Source organism: Nelumbo nucifera, chromosome 8 (assembly GCF_055504915.1).
Source record: "Nelumbo nucifera cultivar China Antique chromosome 8, China Antique-T2T, whole genome shotgun sequence".
Lineage (NCBI taxonomy): Eukaryota > Viridiplantae > Streptophyta > Magnoliopsida > Proteales > Nelumbonaceae > Nelumbo > Nelumbo nucifera.
In genome coordinates this window covers 15,298,387-15,321,710 of record NC_142656.1, presented here as the reverse complement: position 1 = coordinate 15,321,710, position 23,324 = coordinate 15,298,387, and the positions used below count along the sequence as shown (strand labels likewise).

The 23,324-nt window shown below is 37.4% G+C and overlaps 1 protein-coding gene across 1 annotated transcript in view; it reads right to left on the bottom strand.

The window, feature by feature from the left end:
• Window positions 1-23,324, bottom strand: part of LOC104592469 (uncharacterized) — a 77,682-nt gene that overhangs the window by 23,302 nt on the left and 31,056 nt on the right. Inside the window, exons 6-15 of the mRNA XM_010251853.3 lie at window positions 21,431-21,497; window positions 20,211-20,376; window positions 19,971-20,085; window positions 10,200-10,275; window positions 9,904-10,086; window positions 6,866-7,026; window positions 5,781-5,886; window positions 5,192-5,402; window positions 4,796-5,082; window positions 3,632-3,753 (exon numbers count right to left, since the gene is read on the bottom strand). Coding sequence (XP_010250155.1) covers window positions 3,632-3,753; window positions 4,796-5,082; window positions 5,192-5,402; window positions 5,781-5,886; window positions 6,866-7,026; window positions 9,904-10,086; window positions 10,200-10,275; window positions 19,971-20,085; window positions 20,211-20,376; window positions 21,431-21,497 — 1,494 coding nt within the window. The remainder of the gene's footprint in view (window positions 1-3,631; window positions 3,754-4,795; window positions 5,083-5,191; window positions 5,403-5,780; window positions 5,887-6,865; window positions 7,027-9,903; window positions 10,087-10,199; window positions 10,276-19,970; window positions 20,086-20,210; window positions 20,377-21,430; window positions 21,498-23,324) is intronic.

Sequence of the window (23,324 nt, the reverse complement as noted above, 5' to 3'; positions counted from 1 at the left end):
TAAAAGGAAAGAAAGAAGTATGAATGGAACAGATACCTTTCCAAGGATTTGTGGACTTTATCCTATTCAAATGGAGATTGCAATCCCACCCATTTGCATTTAGTCCGCATTTGCTTGAGATGACAGTTGTCCAAAGAGCATTGGGCTCTTTCAGAAATCTCCAGAGCCATTTGCCTAAGAGAGAAGAACTTTTCTCTTTAAGCTGTCCAATTCCCAAACCACCTTCCTCTTTAGGCCTGCATACTTGTTTCCAGTTGACTAAATGGCTTCTCTTTTCCCCACCACCTTCCCAAAGAAAGTTCCTTTGAAGCTTCTCAATCTGATTTCTGACTTTGGTCGGAATTTGGAAGACTGAAAGAAAGTAGACTAGCAAATTTGATAAGGAGGCCTTTAAGAGAGTAAGCCTACCCCCTTTTGAGAGATAACACTTTTTCCAAGTCAATAGTTTCTTCTCACAATTCTCCACCACTAGCCTCCAGAAATTGAGGAATTTTGGATTCCCTCCAAGAGGCATCCCAAGGTAGGAAATAGGGAGGTTCTCCTCTTTGCACCCCAACAAAAGATTTGAAATTTTCTAGAAGTTCCACTTCCACTGAATTAAGGGCTACAATACTACTTTTGCAAAAATTAACCCTCAAACCAGTGATAAGCTCGAAAACATTCGATTACCATTTTAGTGTTTGTGATGTTGGTTGTGGAGGCATCCAAGAACAGGATTATGTCATCGGCGAACTGTAAGTGTGAGATGTGAATCTTATCCCTACCCACTTCAAATCCTTTCACCAAGTTAAGAAGAATGGACTTATCAAAAAGATAGTTAAATACATCCATCACCAAAGTGAAAAGTAAGGGGGAAAGAGGGCAACCTTGTCTTAGACCCCTACTAGCCTTGAAATAACCTTTTGCTTCACCATTTATCAATACTGAAAACCAAGGAGAACCAATACAACCTTAATCCACCTGATCCATTTTCTACCAAAGCCTCTTAGCCTTAAGGAATTAAGAATACAGTCCCAATCCACTTTATTGTACGCCTTTTCCAGATCAAGTTTCACAAGGACCCCCGGGATCCCAGAAGATTTTCTGTCTTCCACACACTCATTTGCAATAAGAATGCTATCCACAATTTATCTTCCTTTTACAAAAGCAAACTGATTTGGGGAAATTAGATCTTCAAGGACTTCTTTAAGTCTGTTGGCCTGTACCTTCACCAAAATTTTATAGATGCTCCCTATCAGACTTATAGGTCTAAAATCTTTAACTTCCAATACTCCCCCTTTCTTCGGGATGAGGCAAAGAAAGGTAGAGCTTAGACCTTTGTTAACAATGGCAGAAGAGTGGAAATCCCTGAAAAAATCCATAAGATCTGACTTTACAATTTTCCAACACTTTTGGAAGAAAAGAATAGGGAAGCCATCCGGCCCTGGAGCCCTATCTCCATCCATGCTGAAGATAGTCTTTTTAACTTCTTCCTCGTCGAAGCTTCTTTCCAACCAATCCCTCTTTTCATCATGGGAAGAAACAACATCGTACATAATATTTAATATAAAAAATGCAAAATACAAAGGGAGCACACAGAGTTAACATGGGCTAATTACTCTAACAGAATTCTCACCAATAGATTGTCTGACTTTGTACATAATAATCAAGATTATTAGCAAACCTAAGCACTGAGCAGAACAAGATGTTCAAGCTGGATTCCAAGACATCAACCTCTCTAGTATGTGGAATGAGATGTTCAATATGTAACTGAGGGAATGTGTCTTTATCAGTCTTTGATCTTCTGTTAAGCTTTTCTACTACAAACTTTTCTAAATAGCATGAGAAAGGCAAGGTGCAGCTTTCTTATTGCTGCCTCTGTTGTTATTTTCTTTTGTTTGGGACTGCTTGCCTGAATATATATGCCTTCTTATTTTTACTTTAAATATTGTATCCCATTACCTATCAGTCAAAAGAGAATCAACAAGGATCTTCAACAATAAACCTACTTTGTCCTTCCCTTTTCACTATTTTGGGTGATGTGTTGGGCAGATTAATGAGTAAAGCTCAGAAGTTATAATCTGATGGGAGGGTTTAATGTAGGTTTGAGGTGCCTCTCCTCTAATTGCGTGAAATGGCCAATTCATACCATGCAAAATACACTTGAAATACAGCTTCCATGTATTAAGTTCATGAAATGTCCATTTTTTGACCAAGTCCAAAAGTCACATGGGAGGAAGAAGTCAACTTGTAGTTTACTTGTCAGTAACTTCCTATGGATGTCCAAACAAAAAAAAAGAAACAAAAGGACTGGTCATTTTGTCTGAAAGCTCTGTCATAAGGAGTTAAATCTCAATAATGATCCAGGAGACCCATGAATTCACTCCCACCCTCCTCTGGTGGCCTGGTGGGCTCCTTTTTACAGGAAACTTGTTCTCAAGGACAATAGGATTTTTTTTATTAGTACCTGTAAATTTTATTGACTTTTCTGATATATATATATATATATATATATATATATATATATATATATACATATATATGTGGCTTTACAGAAGAGACTGTAACACATTAGAACACTTGATTAGAGGCAGCCCATAGCTGCTCCCCCTGCACCAAGGAGAGCAATAGTTGCCTAAGGAACACTTTTCCTACTTCAGTAGAATGTCCAAGTAATACATGCTAATTTCTAAATCTACCCAATACAATTAAAGAAACCCAAAGAGAAAAACCTAAACACCATCCTCCTAGGGCTGCTAACAGATCAGGTCAAATTGGATATACTTAGAACCAAATTTGATTTGTTTTCGGATTTGAATCAAATACCATCCGTCAGATTTATATTGGATCACGATTGAAATTGGATGTTGAATAGCATTAATAAATTAAATTAGAAATGATCAGAATATAATATATGTAATAAAATGAACTAAAAGTAACTTTGATATTGTATATCATGAACTGAATGGGTTGAAATTAACTTGTATGAAACTTGAACCAATGACTCTTTGGTAAACATACAACATTCAAACCAATCCAATAACTACAATATAATTTTTAAGCATATATAAGTGTGTGTGTGTGTGTGTGTGTGTGTGTGTGTGTTATCAGACCAAATCAGATCTTAACAGATCAGATAAGGGTGGTCCATATTCAATCCAATTATAAATGAACCAAATTAGGTGACCCTTAACAAAAACGAATTTGGATTCAAATTCAGACAAATAGATACCATTTGTAGTCCTACATCCTCCATATCCTCAATTGCTAAAATGATAGAACTTCCATTCCTAAAGAAATGATAGTGATATTAGCCTTTGACATCTTATGGTTCATTTGATCACCAAAATAGTTTTAAAACCTGGACTGAACGTCAACAATGTCAGAGGATGTTCCACCTGTATTGGACTCCTAACTGGACAGGACAGGATTCATAACATGGCAATATAATATCAAACTCAAAGTGTTATATTTACTCATAAAATTTCCTACATTTATATAGTGTGTCTGTGCCACTGAGAGAGCAAACATAAGAACAAAAATTTTTTTGATCATTGAATAGTAAGATTTATTAAATCATAGCCAAAGAGAGTACAAATCAGGGAGAGGCACGAGATAGCATAAGAACAAAAATTTGGTGGAAGAGACTCACTCATGTACATGGTTCTGAATTGCCTCTTCTCCTTCTAATTTTTCATGCCATGGAATACGCTCATTAGCACTTTCCCACAACTCTTCTTGATCAAAGGCCATTGATTTAAGTTGAAGATATTTCTGTTGGAAAAACATCTATTTTAGAATATAGAAAACCACACAAGTACAGGAAATATGCCTGCTTGATAGCACTCAAGAGATGGAAAAGTTACACAGCTTTCCAAGTTTTGGCTTCTGATGCTCGTATACTCCTTGTATACTTTCCCCTTTCTTCATTTCTTTCTTTTTTTTATCAGCTTTCTTCATTCTCTTTCCAATGATTTCTCTTTTCTTCAATGTTCTATTTTCTATAAAAGAAGAGTCTGAAGTACCACTAGTCACTATTTCTTTTTTCATCAGTAAAAGTATTTCATTAAAATTAATTCAGAAACTTAGTACAATTATTATAGCATCCCAGCCTAGGGTGTCTTGGAGGTGGACTGTCTTGCTTAGTACAATTCAGAAACTTAGTATAATTATTATAGTATCTCAAGGAGGTGGACTGTCTTGTGTCTGGTGCAGTGGGAAAGCTAGTGTCTTGGACTGCAGGTGTGAAAGGCTTCCAGCCTAGGGTCTTGGCGTCTCAGTTAAGATCTGTTAGTATATTTGAGATGTAATGTAAGCTGAGAGGCTGTTTTCAGCCTTTGCTCCCTTCTGGGAGTTCCTTTGTATGGTTCTGAATTCTATCAATAAATTTACCTTACCTTTTTCAAAAAAAAGAAATTATTATAGCATCCCAGCAGACCAATTTACATCAGATTACAGCTTTGCCCAAAACAAAAAGGCCTATCAACTCCTTGTTTTTCTAACACATCTACCATCCCAATTGCAGTCCTTACCCAGCTGAAATTAGAATTAAACCTCTTTGCTAGGAGACAATCTCCCTGAAAGCATGCATGTATTTCTTGCCAAGTCTAGTAACTGATTTGCAAGCTGAGTTCATATATGTAGGTATTAGACCTGTTCACGAGCCAAGCTTCAGGCTCAATTTTACACTGTCTTGGGCTCGGGCTTCAGGCCAGGCCCATTAGAAGTTTGGAAAAAGCCAAGCCCGAGCCCAGCCCATGAAACAGGTCTAGTATGTATGTATGCATATAATAATGACTTGCTAGTATATACTTACAGTCGTGTCCCTATTTTCCTTTCCTAACACTGATCTTCCTCTTGATGTTATTCTACTTAAAGTAGATGGCTCTCCAAGCTCTGGAGCTGATGTTGATACAGAAGCTTTCTGAGGAAATCTCTTAGCTGATTTGTTCATAAAATGGGGAAGAGCACGAGGCAAATGTAACCAAAAAAGTGCTTCTGAATATTCACCAAAGACTGCAGCAGCAAAAGCAAATCTTGCAGCAGAACCTTTATTGACCACAGAAGCATATATCTTAGCTGTCTCATCATCAAGAATGCAGCCTTGAACAAAGGAAAAATAGAATTGGTGTGTAAGCCAAAGGCAAATTGAACAGAGTCTTCAGGAAACTAGAGTCAAATAAACAGCACAGAGAAGACACAGAAAGCCCACCGTCTTTTCGATATGGTTCTAGCACCTTAAGAAGCATTTCTGGCACCACTGAGTCACCAATGTTGGGAAGGTGTGAATCAATCATATAACCACGAAGATCACCTTTGGATGAAACAGCTCCATGAATTTGATAAGGGTCCTTATCTTTAGTCATACTGAATGTATTGAACCAAGATGGCTTTACGCCCAATTGCAAGACCATTCTCAGTGCCTGCAGTTATAAAGACATCAAATTACAACCCAACTAGTGACCAAATCTGTTGGCCCATTTCTAGCCTGCAAATTCTGCATCAAACATGTCAAATTCTATACTTGCATATCTGCAAATGTGTCACTTTACCAGCAACACATGCATGTTCTACATCACCCCTCCTGCCATAAATGGTCAGATCAAACTCTGCTACTTTAAATAGCTGTGAGTGACTAATAGATAGTTATTGCAACTATTAATTTTTATTTAGCTTCAACCGAGTCCTTGACTGGAAAGTTAACATGGCTGATCATTGGACATAGATCATTAAACTATCAAACGTATGTATAATAAGATGAGATGGTGTACTAATTCATTGAAAGGCAGAAAAAAAGTTACCAAGGCATGTGGTGTAGGAAGCAGAATGGGAGAGCACAAGGGCATTGGCCGGAATCTCTCTTTGATGGCTCTAGGCTGGGATCCAAAGCCAGACCTCTTATCGCTACTGTATCAAAAGAAAGAACAGGAATCATACCAAACCCCAACAGACCATCTATGAAAAATAGCTTGTATATGAGGATCTAAATGAATAGAGGCATTTGAAGAAAATAGTAATGCTAAACAGGTCATAAGTATGTATACGAAATACCAGTTTACATAAACGCACATTAATATGTAGCTGAAAAATATTGAAAATGTTAAATATTAGGTGCTATGTAAAAGTTTCTGCATGAGTGCTTTCAATCAGATTTTGGATAATCACAGATTAGAAAGTAGGCACTAGAAGAGAAAATATTAATGGGCCTGACATTATGAGAGATATAAGAGCAGTAACAAGGGAAATGAGAACCAACTTTTTCCAGGTTCATAGATCAGCAAACTGTTTGGCTGAGGCCATGGCCAAACAAGGGGTACATAGGATTTAGAATTCTTGGGGGAATATCCTAAGAGCTTGTTATGTAAAAAAATAAATAAAGGACTAGGTGGCAGATGCTGGCTTAATATGTGGGATGTTTAGCATGTTTGTAATCAAAACATTTTTTATTTATTATCTAATAAAGGTTTATAGTTACCAATAAGAAAACATTAACAAGTCTACACTTTCAGATTACAAATATAATGCTACAAATTTGAGGCAAGAGAGTAACTGCACTAGTCTACGAGGACATTAAAACACAATTTGGTTTGCATATAAATACTAAGCTACCATATATCTTTAAAAATCCATTAATCAGAAATTTTTCAAAACATATTATAACATAAAGGATATGCATTAAGAAACTTTTTATGTACTAATTCATACAAGTACCTGGTTGCTGTTTTTTGGGATCAGGGTCAATTTATATAATCCTCATCATATTGGGCTCTTTGTGCCCTCTCTGCTTTGTTTTGTATCTTTTGTTTTATCAATAAAATTTCATTCTTTCATCAAATAAATAAAATGAAAGATATAAAAATACCAATGACTGAATGTGAGGACATACATATTAACCTCAATAAGGCGAAAGCTACTATCAGCTCCAGCAATGCACAATACAAGTGGTTCGTTTTTATCTGTTCGCAAAGACAACCAATCAAGCTCCAATACAAGGGTTCCAGGAAATTGTGGTTGTAAAAGGGAATTAGCTAATGGATCTTGTGAATCCTGCAAATAAAAAACATAATAGTCAGTTAAATTTCATTAAAAAGGTATTGACCAGAAGCATACATTTAGATGAATCAACTTTGGGTGTACATTACACCCCAAAATATGCTACATCTATTACTAGGCTTTGGCCTATTATAGATAAATTTTCCACTTTATGCAGGAAACCCTCCCAATCTAGATATAAATTATGGCCCATCAATAAACCAAGATAAAATATGATGAACATATGTCCTGGATATTTCTTTCGCTGATTTTGAAGAGATAGCTGCCTAGCCTGGACTATAGGATTGGTTGACCCACCACTGAGTCCCCTTTACAGGTCTAAAATCCTCCAGGTTTCAAAATTTTAAAAAGCTGCCAAATTCAGCCTTCACCTACTGACACATCCACTTGAATCACTAAACTGTTCAAGTCTGAAATGGTTTTCCTTGACCTGGATGGATCTAACAAATTTTCAGTAAGACATTATTAATAGAAAATAATACTTTTTTCATCTACTATGCTTAAATACTTTCATCCATTTACTGATGCTAATATTACAACTATTATTGATTTTTATGATTTCTGCAGTGTAATTTAATGATAACATCACAGGTCACTTGGTGACCCAGTGGTTAGATCAGTGAACCATTACCAAATTAATGGTCGATCACATAAATATAAGAAATGAAGAATATTAGGAAATGTTTTGAAAATCATAATCATATCATAAATAGTAATTTTTTTGTTTTTTTTACAAACTTGCCAAAAATTTAAATAGATATACTAAAAATCTAAATGTATATATAGAAGAAGTAATTTTTGCCTATTTTTAATCCATACTACCATCTGTGTATCTAAAACAATAGAGTTTACCACTCCTACACTTCAGGCCTAAGATGAAATAATTAAGTTCAACTTGAAAGTCAAATGATCCATATAGAATGGCTCTTTCACCTACATATGATGGAAAATAAACTCAATAAGGTTTCTAAAAGGTGTTAAATAGCATGAAGAAATCATTTTCTAGTAAATGATTTAAAACGACTTCTTCGTAATTAAAAGAAAAAAAAAGAAATGACAAAGTAGAGAACTAATTCTTAATTGAATTGATTCTAATTGCATGAATCATATAAATTGTAAGATTCATGAACCTAATTGTAGGATTCAAACAAAAAACGTAAGATTTTCACAGAAAAGTAATCAGACAAAATTGCAACCCTCAAAACTCACAATGCAAACTGTTGAAATCAAGGCTTTCAAGGAAGAGGAAGTGTGTGGGCAACTGGGCATGCTTGTAATATGTACCCTAACATAGAGATAGGGTTTCAAAGGAGGCTACCCTATCTATGATAGTATGCATATTACAAGCATGTCCACATGCTTCCTCTTCCTTGAAAGCCTCACATCAAGGCAAGTCTCAAGGTGTAAGCCTCGTATACATTTTAAAACACTGCCATGATCTCATCCCTTTACAGGTTGAGGAATTGTCGTTGTCGGGTTTCATTGTTTTTATAATAGATATGAAGGGCCCGGATTTAGAAATGATGTTAGCATAAACTTCTAAATTTCAGTCCACTTGGGTCATCACAAGATCTAAAACCATAAGGAAAGAATTTGCAACTTAGAGAAGCATGCTTGCAGGATTCCTCCTGTGAATGGATCAAAATAACATGACGTATACAGAAATTTGTTGTCAAACATTACTTGTAGTGCCATTTCAAGCCCAATAGGAATTAGGGAAAATTCGTGATTAGTACCCTGTACTTTGGACCTAGTGTCACTTTAGTCCCCGAACTTTAAAATGTGACAATTCAGTACCCAAACTTTGAAAACATGACAATCCAGTACCTGTTGTTAACTAGCTTTTAACCAGCCATTAAGAGGCATTTGAAAAAGACATAAATGCCCTTCAAGTGTCATCTAATTTTCTTTATCAACCATCCAAACATTGACAACAAATTAAGTCTCAGATCCTTGCCTTTTCTATTCAAGAAAGTTGGGGTCCCAGAATGCCCACTCAAACGTGACCCCAACTTTCTTGAATGGAAAAGGCAAGGATTTGGAACTGTTAATTTTTTGTCAACGTTTAGATGGTTGATAAAGAATATTAAATAACACTTGAAGGGCATTTGTGTCTTTTTCAAATGCCACTTAACGACTGGTTAACAGCTAGTTAACGGCAGGTATTGGATTGTCGCATTTTAAAAGTTTGGGTACTGAATTGTTGCATTTTAAAGTTCGGGGACCAAAATGACACTAGGCCCAAAGTACAGAGTACTAATCGGGAATTTTCCCTAGGAATTATTACTCTGTAAGATCAGAGTGAATGGCTGTACTACAAGATTTTGGGTTGGCAATGAACATGAACTTGGAAAGGATTATGCTAGAAGGTGATTCAATAATGGTGACAAGTTGGCTTAAGTATAATGACCAGGGCTGTGCTATTACAAGGAAGATCTTAAGTAAATCAAATGGACAACTAGGAACATAGAGGTTACAGTCTAGTGGATTCCAAGGTCACCACATAGATGGCTTGCCTGATGCTCTAGCCAAACAAAGGGTGATTAAGAGCAGTTGTTTTCGGCTCAGATGTGAAGTATATAATTGAAAGGGGCTAGGCCGGAATGTCTAGCCTAAAAGTGGACTGTGTGTAAAGTTTGTAAATATTCTGTCTTATATTAATAATTGAGTTCCAATTACTGATAAAAAAAACCATTACATATAGCAAACCATAGGAGATGGAGGAAGAGAAGATGAACATTGTCTTATAACCCGAATGGTTTAAACAACGGTATTATTAACCATTGTTGAATTCTGCTTTGAAAACATATTGGAAAAAAGTAGCACAAAATAAAAATTAAACAATGTAGTGCAAGTTTATCCTAAGCTTACAAGATCAAAAATGGAGAATGTGTTATCATAAAATAGTACAGCAATACGTCCTCTGCTTCGATCTCCAGCAACAACAGGTGAGAATTTGATTCTTCGGATTCCTTCCCTGTGAGTGTTAAATGATGAAGAAAGGCCACTTGTTACATCCCACCATCGTATGTTCCCTGACCTGTCCCCCATAACCTGATAAGTTTTACAGTTCAACAAGGACAAATTTTGTAAGACTGAAGGATCAATTTCTATAAAGAAAAAAATACCAATTAAATGCAAGAATGTCCAAAACATCTGATACATACTACATGGGGAAGGCGATAGGCCATTGCAGTAACTAATCCATCTGATGAAACAAATGATGTTGATGGCCACTTTGGTCTGAAGCCAGAAAAGGAAAAAAAGAGACAGGTTTCATGAGATGACACAGTAAAAAATCAATTATTAACTTAGGAAAAAGTCGTCACATACTTCATAACAATCATATAGCAGAAATTCATTTTTAATGAAAATTATGAAATAAGTAAATGAGAAGCTCTTATTCTCACTAATGTAACACAGAATAAAATGGTGCATGTATTGAAAAATATGATAATCAGTCAATCTGAACAATCATTTCTACAGTAATTGCTATCCTTGAAAAGGAGATCTGTCCCCGAAGTCCTTGGCTATGGCAATCAAAGAAGAAACCATGTGTTTATGCATACCAACTTCTAAGACCGCTTCAATAGGTAAGGTTCAATGATTAAAAAGAAAAAGAAGAATAAGGGAAAAAAAAAAAAACTCTAGCATTTCTTCCACCCCATGTCAATAGCACAATGAATAATATTCCATAGTGCTTTGCCAATCTTATTAATTGTAGAAAACACCACCTTATGCCAAAAAACTCCAAAGTAAGCTAAGAGTAAGGTCCAGAATTTGCAATGGATAAAAAAGATGATTGAAAGTCTCAGCTACTACATGCATAGAGCATCTGCCAATCTGCCTCTATAACTCTCTATACCTACTAATCCTTGGGTACTTCCCTGAAGTGGTAGTCCAAACCATAAAGGCCATTTAGGTGGATGCTTGGGGGTCTCACATCCGTACAATAAAAATAATCCCCCTAACTTGAGCAAGAAGGTTTGAGAAGGACAGAGATGTGAAGCTTTCAGAATGGTCCAAAAGCATAACTACCGTGGGATTTGCTTTCTAACTTCGGCATCAGCATTGTCATGTCTCTGATCTCCCACAGATTGATATTTCTCTGGAGTTCATGATGTTATATGGCTGCCTGAAAACCTGTGACCACCACATCTCTATCAAGTGCAATAGCATAAAAAGTGAGGAAGGCATCTTTAGTTGGTCACTATTCACACTAGGGGTCACTTTAAAATTTGACTCTAGAGCCAAAACCCAGACTGTACTGCATGATTATGATCAAGGATGGATAAAAGCCTTTTTAACACCTCTGCAATTGTCCATTCATCCATAGAAGATCTTGACCTCATTTGGCTGCCATATTTTTCTAAATTAAGTGAGCAAAATTCCTCTCCTCTCCTTTTGTATAGTAAAATAAAAACAGCAATAATCCTCACTGTTTAATTAAAATCTTAAGTAGAAAATAGAAGAAGAGAGTTCAGATCAAGGTTCGAAGTATCAATACTCTCAATATGCAGTTTTGCTTTGACCAAAACTCCGCTTTTATTTATCTTTTTGGTGTCAGGCTTTGATAGGGCTATCACATCAATGCCTTTAACTAAACAAATCTGCATATTGAGAGTTTTGTTTTCACCAAAATTCCACTTTTATTTATCTTTTTGATGTCAAGCTTTGACAGGGTTATCACATCAGTGCCTTTTAAACAACATATCAGTGATCCTAAGATACGATACAATACGCCCAACACAGGGTGTATCGTATTCGTATCAATACTTTGAACCTTGCTTCAGATCAATAGAGAAGGGAGAAGAAAAGGGAAGGGTTTTGAGAGAAGGAATCATGAGTATATCCCAGCCCCCAAACCAGAGACACTACACTCCAGTCCCAACCATTAGCGGCAGGTGTACAAGAAGAGAGTATGAGGGGCGGAGAAGTCAGAATAGAAGGGGAGGTGGAGGAAGCCTAGGGGCACCAGGGAGAAAAAATTTGGGAACTAGTGTGTGATTTCTTTGAGGACTTGCTTAAGAATGAAGAAATAGGGGAAGCATTAGAAAAGATATCGGATAAACAGGAAAATGATCAGATGAAAAGGGACTTAATTGGGGAGCTCAAGGAGCATGGAGGAGAACCTCTGGTGGAATTAGTTGGGGAGTTGGGCCTTCAGGTGAAAGAGTTAGGACGTTAAAGTTTATTCCAAAAAGAAGGGAGAGAAGGAGGCTCAAAGAAAGAGAAAGTTGACTGAGGTAGAAAGGTTGAAATCTGATGTAGCAGAGGAACTAGAATTCAGTGCAAGGGGGGAAAGAAGGAAAGGTCCAAAGTAGAGGAAAAAGGCTAAGTGGTGGTTCGATATAAGTTGACAAGAAGATAATTAGCTGGAATGTTAGGGGGTTGGGCTGTGCTAGGAAGAGGCGAGTAATAAAGGATCTATTTAGACTGATCAAAAAATAAATAAATAAAGGATCTACTTAGAAAGGAGAATCTTGATATAGTGTTGCTACCGGAAACAAAAGTTGCAGATATGGATAAAAGATGGGTGAGAAGTGTGTGGACATCTAGAGATATAAGAAGGTCCTTTATACCGTCATTGGGTGCTTCCGGGGGCATAGTAACATTGTGGAGGACTGAGATGGTGGAGCCCTTGGAAGAACTAATAGGCCATTTCTCACTTTCCCTAAAATTCAAGAATGTGGATGATGAGTTTACTTGGGTATTGACAAATATCTATGGGCCCAATAGATATAAAGAAAGAGGTAAAATGTGGGAAGAACTGTTTGATATTAGGGGTCTGTGGAATGACCTTGGTGTTTAGGGGGAGACTTCAATGTCGTCAGACACTAACAAGATGAACAATCCCAATTAAATAGTCTCTACTAGTATGAGTAGGGATAGAGCTAGGATTTTTTCTTGAGGGGGGACCAAAAAGTAATAAACACAGATAGGGGGGCCAAAAGTTAATAAACATGGGTAGGGGGACCAAAATATAGGTAAGATTGAAATGGCTATTGTGGGGATTGTCAAGGCATAGGGAGGGCCATGCCCCCCCTCTCTACCACCCCCTAGTTCTGCCCCCGATTATGAGGAAGCTTAATGATTTTATAGGAGTGTGAGCTAAAGGAATTTCTCACCCAGTAGAGTTTATTCACCTGGTCTAATTTACAAATCCTCCCTAGTTGCTCAAAGCTAGACAGATTTATTTTCATTCAAGAGCTTTACTACGAGTTACTTCTAACAATTGCCGAATTAGCATTGGAACTAAAGACTTTTCAAGTGGCCGAAAACCTTTTAGGTTTGAGAATGTGGCTTACACACCCTAACTTTGTCCATAAGATAGACGAATGGTGGGGAGCTGAAATGCAAGGTGTATGGTGGAAAGGTGTAAAATTTCATAGGAAGCTACAAAGGCTTAAATGCAAATTCAAAGAGTGGAACAAAGATCATTTTGGACGAATAGAGGAGAGGAAATTATTGGCAACTGTTTTCAGCCGATGTAATATAAGAAGAAGAGAAGAGAAGAAGAAGAGAGAAGAGAAAAGAAGTTGAGAGAGACAAAAACCATGGCTGGCAGCGCCAGCCTTTATATTTATACTAGGGCGACCATACAACTTAAAAGGAGAAAAGACAAAAGTGCCCTTGTGGAACACATCTAATATTGCATCGGTAACTTCTCAAATTGAGCATTTGGATGCCAAGGAAAGTCAAGGTTCAAGAAATGAGGAAGAAATCGAGGCAGAAATCGGTTCGATTAAGAAGAAAATTTGGTTGAGGTAAGAAATCAGTTGGAGGCAGAAATCGAGGCACCTATGGATCAAAGAGGGGGATGGGAATACTAAATTTCTCCATGCACTTGCTAACGGAAGAAGAAAAAATTTTGTGGAGAAATTAGAAGTAAATGGAGAAACTCTATTCGATCAAGAAGAGATTCATAATTGTTTTGTGGTTCATTTCAAATCAGTTTTTAAAAGACAAGAGGATGCGGGTGCTACTCTAGAAGGACTAGATTGGCCAAAACTGAATCCGGATTTAGCAAGAGTGTTGGAAAGGGATTTTGATTTGGAGGAGATAAGGGGAGCTGTCTTTTCAATGGATAGATCTAAAGCTCCAGGACCGGATGGTTTCACTATGGATTTTTATCAGGATTGTTGGGAGATAATTAAAGCAGACCTTTGGTCAGTCTTTGAGGAGTTTTCTAGGGAACACTTTATTAGTCCAGGAATAAATTCAACTTTCCTAGCTTTGATCCCAAAGAAGGGAGGTACCAATCAATCGAGAGATTTCAAACCAATTAACCTCTGGTAACAAGTATTTATAAAATCTTGGCCAAAGTGTAATCTTTAAGATTAAAGCCAGTCCTTCCCGGTTTGATAAGCCATTCCCAAGGGGCATTCATTTAAAGGTAGATAGATCACAGATCAAGTTTTGATAGCTAATGAATGTGTGGAGAATTTTAAAGAAAGGGAAAAGAAAGGTTTTGTGTGTAAATTGGACTTGGAGAAAGCTTATGATATGGTTGATTGGTCCTTCCTCTTGAACACTTTGGAAATTTTTTGGTTTGGAGAGAGATGGTGCAGATGGATAAAAGGATGTCTGAAGACACGTCATTATTCAATCCTAGTTAATGGAGTGGCCAGAGACTTTTTCCCAGCAACTAGAGGTTTGAGGCAAGGGGATCCCCTTTCTCCTTTCCTATTTACCTTGGTAGCTGAGGTGTTCAATAGTCTTATCATAAGAGCTGATAGCTTGGGACTTTTTAAAGGCTAGGTTGGGAGAGAGAGCACAGTTGTTACACATTTGCAGTTTTGTGATGATACAATTATCTTTTCTGAGAGTGTTGATCCTCAGAAGGCAAGTAATTTGAAGCAGGTGATCAAACTGTTTGAATTTGTCTCCAAGTTAAAGATCAATTTTGGAAGGAGTTGTGTAGTGGGATTGAACTTGGGAGAGGAGGAGATGGCTGAGGTTGCAGAAGCCTTAGGTTATCCTACCGCTAGGTGGCCTTTGAAATATCTAGGTATGCCTTTAGGAGCCAACCCATAGGAAGGAAGCTTTTAGAGCCCAATTATTGAAAGATGTGCCAAGAAACTGTCAGCTTGGAAGAGGAATTATGTGTCTCTAGGGGGTCATATTACTCTGATTAAGTCTATTTTAGCAAACCTTTTAGTTTTCTTCCTCTCAGTATTCAAGATGCCACACTTGAATAAAATAAAATAAAAGAACAAAATTTGTTCTGATGTAATTCAGGAAGAAGAAAAAAAAGTCAACTATGCTTCGAAGAGAAGAAGAAGAGGAAGAGAGAGAAGAGAGAAGAGAAGAAGAAAAAGGGATTTGGTTAGATAGATCTGCCACCCCACTAGATGTTATATATATTTATGTCCTTACAAAGGTGGGAGTTACTCTAATACCCCTACTTAAAATAAAAGACAAATAAACAAAAATAAACAAGGCCCAATTGGCCCAACTGTAATAAAAAGAAATAAAGAATAAAATAAAATAAGTGTGGGGCTGGAACCAAACACACACACACACACACACACACACACACACTAAAGAGCTACTAACTATCTCTACAGCCACAAAGGGTGGTATTGAAAGTAGAGAAGATCATGAGGGAGTTCTTCTGTGAGCTTGGTGAAGGAAGGAAAGATCACCTAGTAAGATGGGATCCAGTTTAGAAGTAAGGAGCAAGGAGATAGCCATTAGAGAGAGAGAGAGAGAAGCTTTGGCATAAGGTTGTGGGAAGTATTCATGGTTATGCAGGAAATGGTTGGGATTCTGGAGTGTCTCGGCGGGCTACTCTAAACTCCCCGTGAAAGGCTATTCGTGGTATCCTTCCCCAATTTCTCAGCCTTATCAGGTATGATGTGTGTACTGGTGATAGGATTCCCTTTTGGGAAGAGACCTTGATTGGTATTTCCACCCTTAAGGACCTTTATCCATCTTTGTATTCCATCTCCCTTTTTTAAAGCGAACACCATTCAAACTTTTGTTTCTTTCTCCCAGTCCTCTGGCTTCAGTTGAAATTTGGGTTTCAGAAGAGATCTAAGAGACTCTAAACTTGATCAAGCTGCTTTGTTACTCAAAACCCTAGACTTTGTTTGTTTGGACTTTTCTAAACCTGATGCTAGAATCTGGACTCCCAATTCTCTGGGTCTTTTTTCCTGTGCCTCTTTTTTCTCCCAGTTGTGCTCAGTCCCTAACCCTCAACCTTTCTCTTGGAAGGAAGTCTGGTTTAAGCCCATTCCCCCTAAGGTTGGAGCCCTTTGTTGGGAAGTCTCTCTTGGGAAAATTAAACACTTTGGATACCTTGCAAAAGAAGAGGCCAACTTTTGCATCTCCCCAAGCTGGTGTTTCCTTTGCAAAGCAAATTGAGAGAGCTGTTACCATCTTCTAATTTCTTGCCCTTTTGTTGTAAATCTTTGGGAAAAATCTTTTGGTCCTTTTGGGTGTAGGTGGACAATACCTCTGCAAATCAGGGGGCTTTTCAACCCTACAACTTTCAGGTGGCCTAAGAGAAGGGGTAGAGTTTTATGGAGATGTGTTAGGGCTGCTTTAGTATGGACAGTTTGAGAGGAAAGAAATAACAGGATTTTTAATGATAAAGAAATGGATGTAGCTACCGTTTAGGAATGTCTGCTAATAGGGCTATTAACTAGGCCAAAACTGTGGATTTATTCTCACTTTTCTCCTTTGATGACATATGGAAAAACTGGGAATCTGTTGCAAACTCTTCTTCGGTTAAGGACAAACTTGTTGTAGGCTGGAAGCCCCCAGAAGAAGGCTTCATAAAGCTCAATTTTGATGGTGGCAGCCTTGGCAATCCAGGACCTTCTGGTATTGGGGGTGTATTTAGGAATGAAGAGGGATAGGTTGTTGCCTTATTCTCTGGCCCAATTGGAGTGGAGGATGTGGTTAGTGCAAAGGTGCAAGCTGCTGTACAGGGAGCACAAGTTGCTAAAAGAGTTGAACTTTGGGAGGTTGATCATTGAAGGTGACTCTAAAGTGGTAACTGGGTGGCTAAAAGAACCGGAGATAGTAGCTTGGTCTTTTAGGGGAGAAATGAGGAGATTCAAGTGGCTTCCTTCTAATCTCACAGTGAGAGTTCAGTGGGAGAAAAGAGGTCAGCAAATGGGATGACTGACCTACTAGCTAAGCAAGGGGTGAACAGGGATCACTTATTCTGGGCTCAATTGTAATTTTACTTTGTTTTTAAGGCAGCAACCCGCACCTTCTAGGAGAACTCTATTTTGTATCCACTTGTTAGTTTACTTTATTTATTCATCTTAATAAAATACAAAACAAAAAATCCCAGCCCCAAACCAAGGTCCAAAATATCAATACAGGCCGATACGCCAATTGGGGCATATCAGTCTGTATCAAGCATCGCTTTTTTTTTCAGTTTTTTTTTCAAACTGGTTTAGAAGGGTCGGTTTAAGGCCTGCCTACCCCCCGAACCAGGCCACACCCCAAAACACCCACTATAGGGGTATATCGGGAGGCGACCGATACATTCCGATATTTTGAACCTTGCCCCAAACCTTGTTTTATAGGATAACATAATATAACAGCCAAAATGGGTAACAAAGTACGTTTCTGGGAGGATATCTAGCTTGGGGACATTCCTCTCAAAGACAGATTTCCACCTATTTATTCTTTGTCCCTCAACAAAGGGAGAGTGATTTCTTCAGTGCTTGTTAATGAAAACTCTTGGGATCTAGGATTAAGGAGAGGGTTAAGGGAATATGAAATGGGCTTAATAGATGAACTAATCTCCCTTCTTAATACTGCTCTCCTGGACCTCTCTTGTCAAGACAGCAAGATCTGGTCAGAGTCCCCCTTTTGCTCCTATACCTGCGCCTCTTTTTTCTTCGCCCTCCTTCAATCCTCACACCCAGGAGGCTCCTTTCTTATAAAGGAAGTCTGATGTAGTCCTGTACCCCCAAAAATAAGAGCCTTTTGTTGGAGGTGGTGCTCCAGAAAATTAATACTGTGGATAATTTACAAAAAAGAAGGCCGAATCATTGCCTCTCCCCTCATCTTTGTTGCCTTTGTTTGGGAAATGGTGAGACAGTAACACATCTTTTACTTTCTTGTCCCTTTGCTTCTTGTGTGTGGAATTGGTTTTCTTCCTTATTTGGCTGCAGTTGGACTCCTCCCCCGGATGTGACAAGTCTTTTCAACCCAAGTTTCTTCCTACTATCAAAGAAAAGGGGAAGAGTGATGTGGAGGGCAACAAGAGCAGCCATTCTTTGGTCTTTATGGGAAGAAAGGAATAACAAAATATTCCAAGGGGCACAAAGACCAACAGAACAAATCATTGATTGCATAGCCATTAAAGTCATGCATTGGCTGAAAGTGACTTATTTAAAGACTTTTCAATGGATGATATACAAAGGGGTTGGTCAGTAGTGGCAAACTCTTCAACCAGACAGCCTGTCCTTCAGCCTTCTTGGACACCTAGAGCACAACAAAGGGTAAAATTAAATTTTGATGGAAGCTCCATGGGTAATCCAGGACCCTTGGGAAATGGGGGAGTCTTTAGGGATGGGGGGCAGAATGGTGGCACTATACTCTGGTCCCATAGGAATGGGAGACTCTACGAGAGCTGAAATTTTGGCTTTCCTACAAGGCCAGAGATTTGCCGAGCAATGAGAATTTCAGAACTTGGAGGTGGAAGGGGACTCTAAATTGTTAATAGGGTGGCTGCAAACAAAGAAGTTGGGTGTATGGATGTTTAGACAGCAAATAAGGGAAATAATCTACTTGGCAAGGGAAGTTGGAGTAACACTCAAATGGGTAAGGAGATCAGCAAACTCTGTGGCAGATACTTGGCAAAACAGGGGACTTTCATGGAAAACTTCTTTTGGGCTGTACTGTAATTCTTGATGTTATTTTGGGGTCAACACTCTTTGTCTCAGTGGTTGACAGTGTAAGATGTTTATTTGATATCCTTAATGAAAGTTACCATTTCCAATCAAAAAAAAAAAAAGCCAAAATGCTATGGCTGATCCCATTGTATCCTGTTAAGAGTATGGTTATGTTCTCGTCTCCAAGGGGAGGTAAAATCTCGTGCCTCCTCTTAGGGTGAATGTATACTTCCTTTTATTAATAAAATCATCATTCATTTATCAAAAAAAGTTTTCTTTTTATATAGTTGTGTTTGACTATTTTTTATCAGTAATCGTTGTATTTGACTATTTTTTTATCAGTAATCGTTATGTTTGACTATTCATCAATTCCAATCCACAAGGGAAAAGTAGATGGGAACTTATAAATGTCTTTACATTCCATAGTCTAGCTTGTTTTGATAATAAATAAATAAATATACAAGATCTGTTTGTGATAACTTAAACCCTTTTTAGACAAAATGATTGAACAAACAATTAATAGTATAAGAAAAATATAAGTATAATTAAACAGTAAACAAAAAAATGAAAATAACTTGTTCAACCTGTAGGTTTTCAAGACTGCTATTCAGTCTTGACCACTAAAAGATTTCAGGTTCGATGAGAAGAGAAAGTGAAGAAGAAGTAGAAGAAAGAGTGGTGAAAGAGCAATAGAACACAGATTTTGAGGAGAAGAACAGAATGTCAATATTCTGCCGCCGCCACTTTAAGTTAATATATATAGGTTATGCTAGTTACATGAAAGGACATATCTGCCCTTGATGTTTACATCATAACTGCTAACAAATAACAAACAATATAAAACTGAAACTAGAAATAACAGAATAGCAAAATAACCACAGCTGTGACTAGATACATTCTACCCTACGGACAAAGTGGGACCACAGCTGTGGGGCCCACATCAATGTTCTCTACACAACCAGTTAATAGTATAAAAAATATAAATAATAATTATGAAAACAAGCATAAAATTATGACAAAGAATATGAATTTTATGATGAACTCATCCCCACTGAAGAGGAAAAAAAAATTTACCTGAAATCTCGAATTCTTCTCCCATGAACCTCAAAAACTCCAAGCGCACCATTGACTAGTGCAAATGAAAAACTTTCAGCGGCATCATCAGTGGATGCCTCTAAGTTTGTTGCTTCTGAAAACAATAGTCACATTTAAGTTGCAAGATATGTGAAACTGTAGCAAAGTATAGGTGCAATAAACTGGAAACCAACTAGAGAATTTAATAAAGTCCAAGCTCATCAAACGAAACAAACTTACTAGAATCTGAGGAAGATGCTTGTGTAGGGGAAGCTGCAGGTGAGGCCACATCAGAGTGCTCTTTGGAGGAAATAGATGATTGCTTAGATGGTCCATTATGAACTGGGTGTGGTACTGTTGGAAGTGTCCACTCCAATACAGTGAATGGAAGAGCCAATGATCTAAGCTACATGGGCATATAAAGGATAATAAATTTGCAGAAAGAGAAGATGAGTCTAATAAAAATAAATTGTAAATGATGCAACTAAGATCAGAGAAAGAATATTGAGATAATAGGAAGAATGCACGTTAGACCTGAATGATCAGGGAAAATATGCATTCAGATATACATGCATTTGTACACTGAACAAATATATATTTATGCATCAAGATATGCATGCATGCAAATATGCATATTCTTGTGTGTTGGATATGCCTGTTGTTGCATATTACCCACAAAGAAATATCACCATATGAGGCTTAATTAAAGCAAAAGATAGTATAGCATCCTCCAAGGAATCTGGATCTGCTAGTAACAAAAATCGCTAGGCACATTGCAGTTATGTGCCACCAGCCCTCAACACGTGATTTTTTAAAAGAAGAAAAAACAATGTGCAGAAGTACATTTTCTCACGTTTTGAGGACAGGTGGCACAAAATGATGATGTGCCTAGCATTGTTTTGTTGCTAGCAGATCCAAACTCTCCTCCAGCAGCTAAATTAGATGTATAATTTCAGTGTTTGAGATGATCCCAACTTTTTCCAGCAGTGGGGAGATTCAGACTTGCACAGTAGATTGTTTAGTTGTTTGGATTTTAGTGTAACCTTTTTCAGGATACTTATCTTTTTACCCAAGGCTTCTTTTAGGCTCTCTAGAAGTTAGGGCATCTCTAGCAGTTTGTTAGAGTGCCAAGTGTTGTAATAGGACCAAAAATTTTCAAAGCTGCAGTAGGATAAAATATAAAGAATTTATTATTTATTTTGAGGAATTCTGTGACTACAAAGGAAAGAGTATTCTGAGGCCCAAAATTCGACCATGGTACATAATTTATGTGACACTTCCAGAAGACACCGTTGAGAAGCTTTCTTAGATTATTACAGCACCCAGATGTAATTATCCTAAAGCCTGGGAATAGAAAGTTCACAAACCACTTCCAGGGGACATCACAACAATAGTTTGAGATAGTTTGGTTAGTTACAGAAACAAGAAGTTGACAAAAGAAGCAGTGGGAGTTAAAATACCATAATAGGACTCTTAGTCATAGCCCACACCTCCACAGGAGCATCACGTAACAAAATAACAAGATACCTGCAACAAAATAAGAAAATACATGCAATTAGCTCAAGGCATAAAAGTGGACCAAATAGTAAACCATCATAAAATCTCAATATAATAGCAGAATACTCTCTCCATGTTAGAGGAAAAAGCATGTAAACAAAAAAGAGCAACTGCCCTGAAAGAACACTAGCAAGTAATCTATTAACAAAATCAGCATTTCAATAGTAGAATACTCTTTCCATGTTAGAGGAAACAGCAGTGTTTAGGAAACCGGACCAAACCAGCCAGTCGGACCAGTTGAACCATGACCCGGGGCCCTGGCCGGTTCAATCACACCCCCAGTAACCGTATTTGTTAAAAAACCAGTGAAAACCAGATTACCGGCCGGTTTAACCAGAAAACTGGTGACCCGGTTCCAGTTTCATGAAACCACCCAATCCATTAAATAATTAAAATTTTAAAATGTGTTTAACAAGACTTGACCCATGACCAATTATTTTCATATAATGCTTAATTACCACTAGTCCGAATGACTCTTTATTGTGTGTGTGTGTGTGTGTGCACACACACACACACACAATAAAGAACTATAGGGAAATTTAAGTACAAGCAGAGGGAGGTAAATTGTCTTAACTCCCCCACAAGCAAAACAAATAAAACAAGATTAGAAATGAGCCCAAAACAAAGAATCCCTATTCACCCCTTGCTTGGCTAACCCATCAGCAAATGAGTTAGCAGTTCTCTTCATCCAACTGCATTTTATCTCAATGTCCTTAGCCATCCATTAGAATTTTATCTCTTTATTGCATTTATACTTTATTACACATATTTTAAAGAAAATGTAAACTAAAAGGCTTGAACCCTAGTCATTTGCTTTAAAAATTAAAGAATTTACCATCCATCCCCCATATTTAATTATATAAAAAGTTGTAAAATATATTATATATAGTATTTTATGACCCATAGTATATACATATATACCACATCATCATGGTCCAACCTCCGGTTTGACCCTGGTTGAACCTCTGACCTGTGAACCTTTCTCCCTTCTCCAGTTCTATGCCTGGTCTGGTTCTATGAACATTGGGAAAAAGCATGTAAACAAAAAAGAACTGCCCTCAAAGGAACACTGGCAAGTGATCTATTAACAAAATCAGCACTTCATTCAAAGAAAGTGCCGATTTGAAATTTTCATCATGTGAAAAAAAACCTCCAACACAAGCATGTGAATACAAAATATCATTCATTAGTGTCTTTTTTTTTTTTTTTTGAGAAAAGGCAAAGTATAGATGTATCATCATTATCATCATCCAAACCTTATCCCAACTATATGGGGTCCGCTACCCAGCCCCTGTTTCTTTACAAAAAGATTCCCATATACAAAAAAATAAAATAAAATAAAAATTACAATTTCTATCTGTAAATAATCTATAGATTGATAACCAAGAGAACATTTTCCCCAATATTTTTTTTAATACAGAATCTACAGAGCCTCCCTTGTTTTTTGAAAATCCTGTCTCCTCTCCTGCCAAATGCACCCAAAAACCATTGCTGGCATAATATTCCACACCAATCTTCCCCTCTTACTCAAGCCTTGAATTTTTGATAAGTGGTAAGAAGTGTACTGTATTAATAATGAAGAAGAGGGTGAGAAACCCTCAATCATATACAAAAAGAAGTGTGCCTTTAACTATGTAAAGATCATGTACAATGAAAGCTTGTATAGCAAAAAAAATAATAATAATAATGGACCATCAATGACTGGAAAATTAGCTGGCAGGCACACCCACAAAAAACTTTGACCACCTGGTCCAACTCAAAACCAATATCTCCACCTTCCCTATAATAGCCTCCACT